This window comes from Nestor notabilis, unplaced genomic scaffold (genome assembly GCF_000696875.1).
Source record: "Nestor notabilis isolate BGI_N333 unplaced genomic scaffold, ASM69687v1 scaffold9398, whole genome shotgun sequence".
Lineage (NCBI taxonomy): Eukaryota > Metazoa > Chordata > Aves > Psittaciformes > Psittacidae > Nestor > Nestor notabilis.
This window is the reverse complement of record NW_009941508.1, coordinates 14,848-28,876: the sequence shown is the minus strand read 5'-3', so window position 1 is coordinate 28,876 and position 14,029 is coordinate 14,848. Positions and strand designations below refer to the sequence as shown.

Genomic DNA, 14,029 nt, shown 5'->3' with positions numbered 1-14,029 from the left:
ACAGGGCTCCTTTCCCTCAGGTGGCCACTCCTCCCGCCAGCCTCATCCCTGGCTTGTTGCTTTCCATTCAAGTTCTGCATCATTTGTTTTCCCTTGAAATGACATTAAGCAACAGCTTAAAATGCCAGTCCCCCAAGACTGACAGCTACCATGAGAGCATGTACCACGTATGTACCATTACTGGAAGCTTCCCAGTGGCCCTTTCCTGCTGCGGCACTGCCCTAGCACACAGGCTGTACCATTACACAGCGCTGTCACATCATACAGCACAACCCAGTTGTCTCTCTGAAGCCACCTTCTCCATCACTGTGCAGGCAAACTACTTATAGAAAACAGGCTAGATGGAAAGGACCAAGCCTTGAAATGCTGAACTTCTGTCAGGATACCGAACAGTGGAAGTTCTGTTGCTATTTAGACTTCTCTTTCAAATACTGGTCTTAGCTACAGTTTACTTTTCCCACTTAGAAACGTGGAAAAGTTTGTTCAGCTTAAAATTTCCTGTTTGGCAGTAGCAGCTGCTGGCTCTGATGTTTATAAATATTCCAGCAGGCATTTCTAGAGGAATCTGGTTGCAATTAAGCATCGAGCAATGAGTCTCTCTGCTCCCAAGCAGAACCAGTGCTGCCCGAGGTGACCCGTGGGAGACGAGGGTGCTTGCTGCTCGGCGAGCAGCGTGTGCTGCAGGGCGAGCATTAGCAGCCAGCAACGTAGCTTTAGGGGGCCTGTGATTCAACAGGGAAGTGAAATCACTCGCTTGTGGTGTCCAAATATAGTAGCTTGGGAGGAACATTTGGTCAGCAGGCCTGGGACCACCTACTCTGAGCATTACTCATTGCGCTCCCCAATGCCCTCGAGCGTCTTCAGGTTGGGCAGTGAAGAAATGTGCTTCTCCAAGCTAATCATCCCTCTCTGCCCATAGGCCACATACATCCCAGCATTTAGTGCTCTCCCTGGGCACACCCAGCCTCAGATTCCCCTAATTCTTGTTAATGTGCCCTAAAGCTAAGCAAGCCAGAGCAAAGGGCAGAAGGAAGAGCCCGGATTTAGACAACCCTTTCATTTCCCAGGCAAATCTGCCCATAGCTTTCTGAAGCATTCACCTCTACTGAACCAAAGGCAGGTTATTTCTCCCCAGGCAGCCACCACTTTATTTCAGGGCTTCCCAGGGCCATTTTCTTCCCATCTTTTTTAAACAGCCTCTGATATGGTTTGGATTGATCTAGTCCTTAAAAAAAAAGGTTCTAAACATCTTCTCAGACTCAGCAAGGCTTTTTTGCAGTTGGTGACCACATCTTGTGTGTATGTGCTTTCAACCCTCAGTGCCATCACCCAGTGATGGGCAGAGGAGAAGGAGAAAGTGGCTTGCCAACGAGCCAGCTTACTGAGGAGCCAGGAAACCCAATAAACAATGAGGCAATGGTATTGCCTCAGAAACCACCAACCTGGAACAGGAGCTGCCCTTTTTACTGTAAAGGTACTTAGCAGGAGAGAGATTACTCAGAGGAATGGCAGGTGGAGAGGACACATGCACCACTGAGTTGCTTTCCCCCAGGCTGTCTGGTTTTTACCTCCTTGATACTATGTCCTGCACTCTCACTGTGTAAAGCCAGAGCAGCCTCAGAGCCTCTCCACTGTGCCCCAGTGACACCAGCCACATAGGCAGGGGCAGTTGGGACCTCATGGCAAGCACAGTCCCCATGCCAAAGCGCAGGCAGTCAAGTGTGAATGAGCATCATTCCTGCCCTGTCCACGCACCCGTTGGAGGGCATCTCCTGCGTCTGCACCAGGAGCTCTTTGGGCACAGCCCATGACTATACCTGAGCTTGCACAACTCAACTAATCCTGTGCTCACAGTTCAGTGCTGATCCAGCTCAGCATCCCATCTTCTGCGACCACAACTCAGAGGCCTCTGTAGCTCCACAGGCATTTCAGAAAAGCTTGGAGCACAGGTCATTTTACTACTGTTCCCCTACATTTCAGTGTAACAGCAGCAAGAACGTAAGGTAGAAAAAGCAACCCAAAAGAAGAAAGCCCATGAACGATTCTGCAGTCAAAAGCTTTTATGGGAGAAGTGACTTTTAAGTAAGTTCCTCATTTGCTGGTTTTACTTAAAAAGAGGCAAAATGTGCTGAGCAAATAAAAGGCATAATAGCACAGCCTCACCCCCAGCCTGTTTCCGGCCGTACGCAACAGCACCATGAACTTCTTAAAGAGCAGCATTTCCTGAACCTCAAGTGCTCGCAGATGGTGTTGTCCTGGAGCCCTTTCTGCTGATGCTCCTCGGTTCCCTTTGCTTGCGTGACTGCTCTGCAGCTTTAGTTTGTTTATTCCACTTTTTCCTGCTCTCTAGTTACGAGCTAAGGAAGGGAACCAGCCACTTTTGCTACTTTAATCACTTGCTGGTGCCAGGGCACGTCCACGGGGTGATTAACGGGGTGTGTCAGTGCCATTCATGTGAGCAGAGATTGCAAAATCGGGTCCCTTTAGCGTGAGCGTGGGGACGGACGTAGCGTGGTCAGGGATGAGTCTGGAAGTGTTTCTATCTGAGCACTTTGGGACCTGCATAAGGGTGAGGATCTGTTATCTGACTAGGACCAGACATAGCCAGACTTGGTAGGGCACCCTGTCCAGCCAGAACTCCAAGATCCCAGACTGGTTTGTGTTGGAAGGAACCTTAAAGCTCCTCCAGCTCCAACCCCTGCCACGGGCAGGGACACCTTCCACTAGAGCAGGTTGCTCCAAGCCCCTGTGTCCAACCTGGCCTTGAACACTGCCAGGGATGGGGCAGCCACAGCTTCTCTGGGCACCCTGTGCCAGCGCCTCAGCACCCTCCCAGGGAAGAGCTTCTGCCTTAAAAAGATGCCAGCTCCAAGCTAGAAGCCACATCACCATGAGTCTGTCCAGAGTCCAAAGCCACAAACTCCACAGGCAGCATTGCTAGGAGAACTCACTCCATGCCAGGCACAGGGATTAAGATGCATGCAGCAAATGGATGCATCTTCAGATTAGTGTTGTAAAGTCAGCTTTAATTATAAAGCCACAACTATTATCCTGGTTATCTTGATATTTCGCCTTTCTTCAGAGCCATCCGGCTCTTCATGGAGGCTGGTAACGCCACAGTGCTGCGTGTACAAACATAGTATTGTAATACTTGGGAGTTAGGTGGGATTTCTGCCTAATCATCCCTGGGAAAGGTCACTTACCCCACTTGTAAACTCTGAAGCAAAGGCAGAGAGGTTCAAGAGCTACCCAGAAGTACTGGTGGAAAACCTGAAATCTATTAATTCATCCTCCTGCCTCCAGAGAACCAGAAATTCAACAAATCCTCTCAGAAGGCCTCCGGCTTTGGCACAGTTATTTCCAAAACAGGAGATCTTGATTCTGGCACAGAAGTGACAGTTAAAATAGAACCTGTTCCGCACAGATAATAGGACTTGGTGCATGTGAAAAAATGCAGGTGTTACTTCAGCAGTCAGATAACATCATTTTGGAAAGATACACTGAACAGAGAAAGAAGAGACAAGTGGCAAGTCAAACGCCTAAGGGTAGCCAAGCTCTCTGAAAAGCTGCAGAGAAGTCAAGGGTAAAGATACCAGGAAAGAGACGTGCCTGGACCAACTCTGGACAATTCTATAAAGAATTTTCCAGTGTATCCTGAATGGCAGCAGCCAACAAACAAACCCTTCCTCTCACCTTCCTTTCCAGGAGGTGATACTGATCCTTAGTAAAGCTATTCCACCTTAGCAGGAGGATGCCTTCATGGGGCATGGTGTGCTGCGTGGCTCACTGGCCACTTAATACCCCTCTGCTCTTGCACCAAATGACTTCTCCCAGGAAAAGTGCTGAGCTCTTGCAAAGTAGTTAATCATAAAGATGTTACAAAGCAGTGAGGCGTCATCCCGGGTTGGAAGGAAGTCTCCCTAAATATTTCCCTTTGGGGAATTTACAGATTTCTGCAAAATCTCTCAAATGTGTCACCAAAAAGGACTTGGGAGGAAAAAATGCAAGAGTTGCCTGAGCCACAGCTGGGTGCCTCCAACACTGATTGCTCCTCCGAGCCCATCTTTCACCAGCACTAACATAACCCTTAGCTTTTCCTTTTGCTCCTCCTGAGAGCATCTAACAGGCGCAACAACTTTCCAGTACATCATGTGTAGGAACAGGGATGTATGTTCAGCAGAAGAGCAGGGAGCACAATCCCTTCCAGTGCTGGCATGTGGGTGGCTTCACCCTTGCCTTCGGGTTCAGTTGTCAGAGGTCATCCTTCTGCTGCACATCTGGCTGTGGTGCCGTGCCTTCATCCAAGCCACTGCCTGGCCTTTGACACCCACAAAGGTTTTTCCCTTCCCACTTTTCATGTAATGAGGCACATGGAGCTGCCATCACCCCACTCCCAGCATAACCCCCCAAGCCCCATAGCCAAACCTCTTCCATGAGCCAAGCAAACAGTGCTCCTGGATTCCCATGGTGCTGGGAGAGTTCATGTTTTCCACTACGGCACCGCATGTGAGATCTCTCCTGGGACAAAGCACAGAGCTGCTTTTTTCCTCTTACTGTAAATACATTTGCAGAAGATCACCAGAAAGTAAAAGAACTTTCTAGAAGAAAAGCATCTCTGGCTCTTGTCTCGAGATGTAAATGAGCAAAACCAGCACATGAAGCTTCCCAAAACGCAGCATTTCACATTCAACTCCTGCTTTTCCAGCCCTTCAGGAGTGCTGCTTTTTCACTGCTCCAGCCCAGGAAAGCACTGGTGCTCAGCCAGCCAGGAGCTACCCACCAGCATCACCCCAGCCATGAGCACCAGGCATCAGCGGGATTCCAGGACTCAGAGCACATGCTTAAAGCTGTATTTTTCCTAAATGGATTTCTGCATACATTTAATTATTTTGTTGAATTGGAGCCACTGCAAGTGAAGGAATCATTATTCTAAAGTAGTAACTGAGGGTGACTGCACATTCCTGTGAATTTTTGATAGAAAAACACTCTTGGCTCCACAGGAGGAAAAAAAAATCAGGATTTTCCTCCAAAAGGCTCTTATTTGCTCTCAGTTTGGCTCCTTCTGCCCCAGCCCTGAAGGGAGCAACAGCAGCCCAGCCCCTCACCCAGCAGCACCTTAATCAGGCTTTGCTGCTTTTCCCCTGCTCCAGACTGTTGCTGTCTGGAGGCTTCTGGAGCTGCAGGGTGGGGTGGGATGGATGGGTACATACGGGAACCCCAGCTCCTCCATCCCTCAGCTGGGACATCCCTCAGGTTCCCACACCCAGCCGGGCTGATGGGAGCCCCTTGGTCAGCACTTCCCCAGAGGAGTTGTGTTTCTCCCCACCACCAGCAACTTCCTTCTTCCTTTCACTTCCACCTTTTGCCACATTAAAAAATAAAGAAAAATATTTCTTTAAAAAATTTCAAGTTTCATATTCCCATCATCTCAGCACTCCTCATTTCCCCATCTTTCAGCTGCTTTCCTCTTGCTTCCTCCCTTTGCACCCCTTGAAGACTGAAGCAATAACATCTCACTGCCCGAGGTGGGATGACTGCCAGCATCCACCCTCATTTCACAGGAATGGATATCCATGGGGGAAAACATCCCCAGTGTCACCAAATCAAACTGAGAGATGCAGTCCTTACTGATCAGCTCAACCATTGCCATTGATCTAAGCCATCTTTGTAACCCTCCCTCAGCACAGTGAGATGAGAAACCAACTTGGAGGAGGGAAAAAAGAGGGAATGAAGTCATCTCAAGAGTTTCCACCAACATGAACTGCCATCTGGAAACACCAAAGCCCTGGGAGGGATGTTCCAAGCAGAGAGTCTGTGGGAAGGCACCCTGGGATAGCTTCCCAGGATGTGGGATCCTGAGGAAATTATAGAGGCAATGCAATAGGGACACCAGCCCTGCATCCACAGCACTGTAGGGGACTGCTTTTGGCACCCACAGCAGCTCACAGGATGGAGCAGGTAGCAGGGGGAGCAAGGAAGAAGCACTGCCAGGGAGGATAAGCAATGGGAGGGAGCAAAAAGGGAATTGGATTGAAAGGATAAAGCACCTCTATTTACTATAAACTCTAGTGGGTGTCTTAAACCTGACATTCCCCTTAAAGCAAGCCTAGCAAAGTCAGGCCATGTGCAAAACACAAAGAAGACCATCACTTCGTCACCACCAGTCCCAACCCCTGCCCATAAACCACACAGTGGAAAGCCAGGGCCCTATTCCCAGGAGCAGAGAGAAAACTGCTCTCAGCAGCTGGGACATCGTCTAAGCAAAGTTTCCCTGACTCCTATCTATTCAAGTGGTTTCATTTTGCAAAGAAATGCTTAATTAGCCACCAATCCAGACACCCAAAAAAGTATGAACACGGGACGCTCACCTAGATGAGGATCAGATCTACTTTCTACTTTCCCAAGTTGTGAAGGGCTTTATATCACTTAGTCATGAAGCATCAGGAGGAGGAGAAAGGCAAAGCAAAACAAAAAGAGGCAAGACTATGACCTTGCAATTGCATATGCTACTACTGAGGAAGATGCAAAGTGGGTTTCCCTCTCTCTCAGGCTTTTGTAGGACTTAGTAATTAATTATTCTAATTACAAAAAGCTGAGCCTCCCCTAGCAGCCAGTCCCCTGATACGACTTCTTCCTTAGACTGCTGGGAATAGATGGCTTAAAGGGCTCCCCATCACCACTCCAGCCTTAAATAAGAGCTCTGCGTCATGCCAGAAAAATAGAAAAGATGAGATGGGAGGTTGGGAAAGGGAAATGAAAGAAGAGCTTTGTTATTTTTCACACATCTGGGTTATGCAGATGGCTCACAGCACATGGGATTTCAATTGGGGTTTGTCATAGAAGAAAAACTACCACCGTGTTTTTCAGCCAGAGCAACCAAAACAATCTGGGCATTCATATTCTGCACTTGATAGATACCCTATTTCTTTTATTTTCCTCATAATCCTTGTTTTCACCAAGGTAATAACTGGCTGGGGAGAGAATATAAAGCCCTGACGGGGCGAGGAAGTGCTGTCAGCATCATGGCATGAGGCACTGAGCTCTAGTTGTTGGGGATGGTGGCTCAGCATCCAGTGGGAGGGATGCACACACCGCCCTGTGCTCCTTGAGGGGTGTGACTGTGACTGCTCCTGAAACTATCACCAAAATGATGATGGCATCACGATGGCAGGCCAGGATCAGAGAGGAGAAATGCTTTGTCCTTCCACTCTAGTGACTACTGTACCTGTTAATACAGCCAGACCTGACCACCCTCCTTCTCAGTGCTCAGATGGTCAAACTGTGCCACCAGGCAGTTCAAACCAAATGAAGAAGCGAACAAGCGTTATCATCACTTCTCATATTTATATTTTTGATTTTATTTTTAATTTTTATTAAAAAAACCCACCATTATCAAAAATGGATCATTTACTCAGCCAGGGAGAACTCTCATTTCAACCTCGTGAACAAAAGGCAGCACGGTTAAAACCCATAGGCATATACAAAACCCAATTAAACAACGAAAATAAAGAGAACAGTTCAAACCATAGCTTATAATTATACAGTTTCCTCAATGTCAATAGAGGGGCTTTCGTTAAAAGCCTTTAAGTCAGAATTCCATGGAAGACTTTTAAAGCACAAGGGAAGAAGGAAACACATGCTCGTTTTTAAAAAAAAAATTAAATTAAAATAAAACAATCCACAAAATAAACCCAAAAAAACAGGAAAAAGAAATTGCTTGGGTAATGGTTAATTCATTCAGCAAATTTACTTCCTCCAAAGCAATCGCTGTTTGCCCAGCCATACAGTTGGCCCTGGGTGATGTATTTGAACATACACAATTCCTGCCAAGTCACCCTAGCCCAAATATCCCAATTCTGGCATTGGTTTGGAAGGGTTTTTCAGTGAGATCATCCCTGGCTTCCTATTCCAGGAGCCTGGAGTCTGCAGTGGCAGTAGGTACCACCGGGAGCCTGGGAAAGGGGCTTTAATTCAGCCCCTTTCAGTCTCCCCCAGTGAGACAGCACCAAGGTGAGCTCTGAGCATCTCTCCGAGCTCCTGAACCCGGGCAGAATTAAGCACCTGCATTGTAGGAATGTGTCAAGCCCCAAACTGGCTACGTTAAAAACTGCAAATTAGTGACTACTTTGTAAAACAAAACCAGACAAAACCTATCCTCAAGTCTGGGAACTTTTAAGGTCCAAACCCAAATAAAAATGGTCTTAAAATATATACATATATATATGGCTTTTCATTTTGCCTATCCATTTCATTGGAAACACAAATAAATTTAAGGGTGATATTTGGTTTTTAAGAACGATTCTGTCCTTCTCTTTAGCCGGAGCGGATGGGATCGAGGTGCTGACTGTGGCTGCTCACATGGCTCAGAATCCACCTGAGTTCTCCTTCATCCTCGCTAGTAACCGGGAGTAGACGGGTGCTGCCAAGGAGAAGACTGAGTTGGATGAGACAGACACACAGCATCTCCCTCTTCCCTCCCCTCTCCATGATGCTGCATCTTGCTTAGAGCAAGACAGCAGAATAAACCTGTCTTTAAGGGACAGGGACATACGATGGAAATTAGGAACAAGCCAGAGAAGTTGTTTTACCTAGTCGAGGATTCCTCTGAGAAACCTGGGAAGAAAAGATAAGGTTTGCATAAGTACAACATATCTCTGACAGCTATAAGAACAGTTTGCACGTCAGTATATTTATCCTTAGTCTCCAAAAACTATGGATGGGTGACTCTTCATTATTGGAAGTTGGCACAGACAGTACAATGCCAAGTTTACATGCAGAATATGCTGCAAACTGTAGGCTTCATATTGCAAAATGTATTACTTTTTATATAATTAAATCATGCAAGAAAGGATTGGTCATTCCACGAATGTGGAATTCCACTAATTCAATACATATGCTCACTCTCAGCCAGAATATGTGCCATTATCTTCCAGTCATTAGTACCAAAATGTAATTTCAATAGTTCCACAGTGAGAGACTTCTCTGCCACTTACCTTGGATAATGCAGATGCCTGTTTGAAGATTTCTAACGCGGGATCTGCAGGCTCGTCACCTCTTTCTTGCAGCCTTGAAGCTGCAAGTGAGACAGAGGTAGGAATGAAATACCCTTCAAAGCACACAGGCTGCTTCCTTACATTAGTTTGTGTTGGGAATCTTGTAACAGACTAACATACTCAATATACTGAAGCAATTGCCACGTGTCACCACCCCCTCCCAAAGCAGCTCTGCTGCAATGGTGTGGCTCTAGATATTTCTAACCATAGACCTACCATGTGGCTGTAAGACAGAGTTCACGGCATAAATCACACCATTTGTGGCCATGATATCACTTTCAGCAACGGGCTCCTTGTTGATGTGGATGACGTTGTTTTTCTGGTCAGGAAAAGAAAAACATTTAAAAAAGTAGAAAATGAGGAATTTTTGCCATCAGTGGTTTCCAGTCTTATTAAAAAAGCCCCCGCTTGATACTAATTCATTTACTGGGTGCCTGCAGGCATTTTCCTCTTCCAATTAAGGAGAATATAAAAACAACCTATAGCCTGAGCAGTTTGTCCTGGAGGTGCTGGCAGGCTCTGGAGCATGGACTTTCTCCATGTACTGGCTGGGAATGCTGTCCTGTGGCAGCAGAGCACATCCACCAGCTCCCTCGTTCACACCAAGATGGCATCAGGAGAGGGCAGACTAGGACAGGACATGGAAAGAGTCTAGCACACAAGATGGCCAATTCAATGCACGTGGAAACACCGGCCCTTCCATTTCATCCTGGATTTTCTTCCTTATGCACAGCATGGGTCACAGTTATTTATTTTCTGAAGCATATTTTTTAGCTCAACAGAGGACCCCACATTCTCTTAATGCAGTTCAGAGTTTGTGGAATGAAATTATATATCTAAATAAATCCTGCTGTGCCAAGGGAGCCCATGCAGAGATCATCTTTGTTACACTAAAAAAGATGTGTGAGCTGAACAAGCTATTTGTTTAATTTATTTACGCTTTTCCCCCCATGACTCAGGGTTAAATTTATAACAGCTCCTGGAAATCATTTACAATTGGTCTTCTGGGGAGAAAGCTGAAGCAAACCACATTTCAAGACTGCTGGCTTGCTGAACTGAACACATGGCAACAGGCCCTGAGCTACAGCCCAGAAAACATTGTTTGGTGAGTCTGCGCACACTAGAAGAGGTTCCTACACCATCCAAGAGAGCACAGACATACTTTGGTCCTTGACGTGGACAGCTCAAGACAGACCACAGCCCTGCTGACCACAAAACCCCATCCAAGATGACTCACCATGCTGACTTCCAGTTTATCTCCCTGCATGGACTTGAGCCTCACAAGAGCACTGACTGCGCCGCTCACCAGGATCTCATCAGCCACATGGAACTTGAGGATGTTGGCAAGCTCCTTGGCATTACCTGGGGGGAGAAAACATTCACATTTGCAAAACAGCGTCGGGGTTTGATTCCCATATTCCATGTGCTGGAATGAGATTTCATGGAAAATACCATGATTTCCTGAAAAGAGGAAGGAAACAATGTGAAATTGAAAAGAGCAGGCAGAAGGACCTTGGTTGGAGCTGGTTAGAACATTGAGGCCATTCCTGCCTAGGGAGATTAGGATCCCAGGTAGTCCAGAAGGATGCTCTCCCAGTGTCCAACCTTGGTACACACCAAACCTGCCTTCCACATGAAATCCCTATCTCTTGGTTTTTCAGTCCCTCATTCTCTCACTGCGCACAGCATGAACCTGCTTCTGTTGCTGCTTTCACTTCCCAAAGAAGGCTGTGGAGGGGAAAAAAGACCCATGTGAAATGAGGAAGCAGACAGAGCACTCTGGTATTTGGAAATGTCGATACTTTTGCCAGCACCAGTGTCACCTGGCAATAATCTTCACAGCTGAAACTGCAGGATTCCTGGGTAGGAAGTGGAGAAGTGCAGGAGGAATGTCACCAGTGGCTCACAGACTGCTGGCCTGATCCCCACCCCACCGAGTGTCTACTCCTCTAGCTTTGAAACAGATTTTAGGAGGACAAGATGCTTCCCCTTCACTATCTATTTTCCAGAAGAGGCAATGACGTGCACAGGCCAGGCCAACAGCTCTTCTCCATCTGCTCCTCTAGAGGATGCAGTGCCTCTGACAAAACCCATATACTGGTGATGGGGAACATCCAGTGCAAAAGATATCCTCCGACTACAAAACCAGAGCAGCTCCTTCAGCAAGGTGGGGGGGTTTCTTTCACTGTTCATATCTGAACACACTCTGAGCTTTTCTCTCCATTAGTTTTTCTAAGGTAGCCGCAGTTCACACTGCACATCCTCACCAGCATGATTCACCCCTTCATCAGAAATGTAAGCTAAATATTTGTGTGAAAAAAGAAACACATCTGAAGTGTCTGCATCTGGGATACTTCAGTCCTGCAGCCATTTACAATAGCTGCAAAACAGTTGTGAAATATTTATGTATGAAGCACTAGACTGGATGTGCAGGGTGGTATCACCAGTTCCTCATCCCTGCACTTAAAAGGATAACCAGCTACCACAGGCAGATGCTTCCCAAATGATGATGTCAATGTTTGGTTGGGCTTTGATGACAAGAAGACATTACACTCAAATACCTGACATTGTTTCCAACCACAGCTGGCTTTCAACATGAATAAAATAGAAGATCATGCTGCCTATCCAGAAGAGCATTCCTAAACATTCCCATGCTTTTTTCCACACCCAGCCTGCACACCTGTGCTTTTCAGGATATTGGTCTTCATCTGTTCTAGACTGGAATATCTGTTGTCTTCTCAGGATCAGACGGACTTCCTGTTTTATCCAGGTACACGTAGATGGAGCAACAGCTCCATTCTTTTACATGTGGACCATGTTACCATGTTTTCTATTTGCAAAACTCACTTCTGACACCCTGACGATCCCTGACAGCTTCATTGTCACCTTTCATCTCTGAGAAAGGCAGAGACCTCACTGGTTCACCTTAGAGTTATCTTGCTTACAACGGCTAGCACAGCCCAATTAAAGTCATAGTAAGTTTGTAGCACATGCTACGAACACATCTCCCAAGCACAAGGGAAGCATAAACCTATGCCCACGCTTTATGTGGGAGTTCAGTGCTGTTCTGCACATCCTCAGCTTTCTGCTGGACATGGCTTATCCAAATAAGTTGCGTTGGAAGCCCATACTTCCAGCGGACAGGGTTAAAGAATGAGATATGGCAGAGAAACAGCCATTCCTCCCCATATCCTGCCAATAACACACAGCAATTGTTCCTCAAAATGCTTTAAAAGCACTCACCCATTAGTTTGTTCAGTTCCCCTTGGGGCATGGCTCGGAAAGCTTCATTTGTTGGAGCAAACACGGTGAAGGTACCTGGCCTGTTCAGGTTCTCCGTTAGACCTGCAGACTGGATCGCAGCCACCAATGTGCTGCAAAAGAAACATACATGAAATGCTTCACCATAGGCTACTTCTGTTGGGCTTTGAAAGTTGATTAAATAGGAAATGAGCCCGTGAGGTCCAACCAGAACATCTGAGAAATGGCAAAGGCAACCTGGGAATGCTGACTCCTTGGGGAACAAATGGTAATGAGGAGACAGAGAGGTCTGGCCACAGTGGCTTGGATGGGCAGAGAAGGCTTCAAAGCCAGCTTCTTACTGCATTAAGGGGGACCACACACTCTTGGCTAACAACTCATTGAAGGGTTATTTGAATCTCACTCCCTATAATTTAGGGATGAGACCATGGTTTGGATGCTCTTTCTATGTTAAACAAAATATATATAGTCATGACTACAACTCATAATAAATAGGAACTGCTTTGGCAGCTCTTCTGCTTCCAACTAGCATTTAGGAAGAGCAGAAAGGCCACCTGAAGCGATGGTCTGCCTTGAGAACATCCATCACTGAGCCAGATGGTGGAGTCAACATTTTGTCCATGCTAAAGAGGGTCCCAAACCTTCCTCTCTTGTCATGGGCAGCAATGCAGGCATTTTCAATGCAAAGGTTCTATGAAACAAAATGCAGATAAAAAGACTTTATTAGCATATGTTTCAAAAGAGAGATCTTTGTACTTTCCACACTGCTCAGTTACACTTCTAACATGACAGCCATAAGTTAGAGACATTGAGCATCATTCAGCCATACAGAGCACTGCACGCTGCAAGAACTCACATTGCGGTACACAAAAACTCTCAGTTCCTTGTCACCCAGAGTCTGCAGTTTCTGTCCATGGTAAAGATATTTAGAGGAGAGCTGGTCTTTAACAATGTGGTTCAGAAGCAAGTTTTTCATGTTGCTGTCAACAACGGGGAGTCCCTCTGCAGCAAAAAGACGGAATGATCCAGTGAGTCACTTAAAATGACCATTGAGACACTAAAAAACATCCAAATACAGACTCTTACCCACACCAGTTCTTAATTGTAAAGCTAGATGCCACTGCTTGTAGCTGAGGCATTCACAGAAGGATTTCCATGCTTATGCACTGAAACTTGGCTGAAGACTACAGTCTATGGCCCACACTGATGGAAAGAAAGGGGTTTACTCCCCACAGTTTACCTTTGAACACATCATTCACTGGGGCAAGGAGGGTCACTCGCTCACTGCCAGTTAGATGAGAACTGAGACCAGCTTGTCTGAAGAAGTCCATAGACTTGGAAACTTCAGATTCTTGTGCCAACTCAAACAGAGTCTTAGCTGAAAAGAAAAGCAACACATCATACCCTTGCGACAAAGACAATCCACACATCACTGCAAATTATCTACACCCTCTAAATCCAGTATTTCCTTGACAAAATAGATGAAAGAAAGGCAAAAGAAAGATGCAGAGAGGCACCAGTACCTGAGTCTGGGATCAGCAGCTCATTAACAAAATGGACAACGCCGTTGGTTGCCAGGATATCCTTGTTGGCAATGATGGGCTTCCCATTGAGGGTCAGCTCTTCTCCACTGCAGCCCACATCCAAGGTGGTTCCTTCCAGAGTCTCCATCGTCAGGCCAGCTATGATGGCCTCAGCACACATGGCTGATTTCA

At 46.5% G+C, this 14,029-nt stretch overlaps 1 protein-coding gene across 1 annotated transcript in view; it reads right to left on the bottom strand.

The window, feature by feature from the left end:
- Positions 1 to 8,357: 8,357 nt before the first annotated feature.
- The window catches only part of TGFBI (transforming growth factor, beta-induced, 68kDa), a gene marked incomplete at its 5' end in the record, with an annotated part of 16,190 nt that continues 10,518 nt past the window's right edge, over positions 8,358 to 14,029 (bottom strand). Inside the window, 10 exons of the mRNA XM_010020922.1 lie at positions 8,358 to 8,419; positions 8,589 to 8,613; positions 8,994 to 9,073; positions 9,270 to 9,372; positions 10,291 to 10,415; positions 12,297 to 12,427; positions 12,869 to 13,005; positions 13,171 to 13,316; positions 13,555 to 13,692; positions 13,838 to 14,029. Coding sequence (XP_010019224.1) covers positions 8,364 to 8,419; positions 8,589 to 8,613; positions 8,994 to 9,073; positions 9,270 to 9,372; positions 10,291 to 10,415; positions 12,297 to 12,427; positions 12,869 to 13,005; positions 13,171 to 13,316; positions 13,555 to 13,692; positions 13,838 to 14,029 — 1,133 coding nt within the window. The remainder of the gene's footprint in view (positions 8,420 to 8,588; positions 8,614 to 8,993; positions 9,074 to 9,269; positions 9,373 to 10,290; positions 10,416 to 12,296; positions 12,428 to 12,868; positions 13,006 to 13,170; positions 13,317 to 13,554; positions 13,693 to 13,837) is intronic.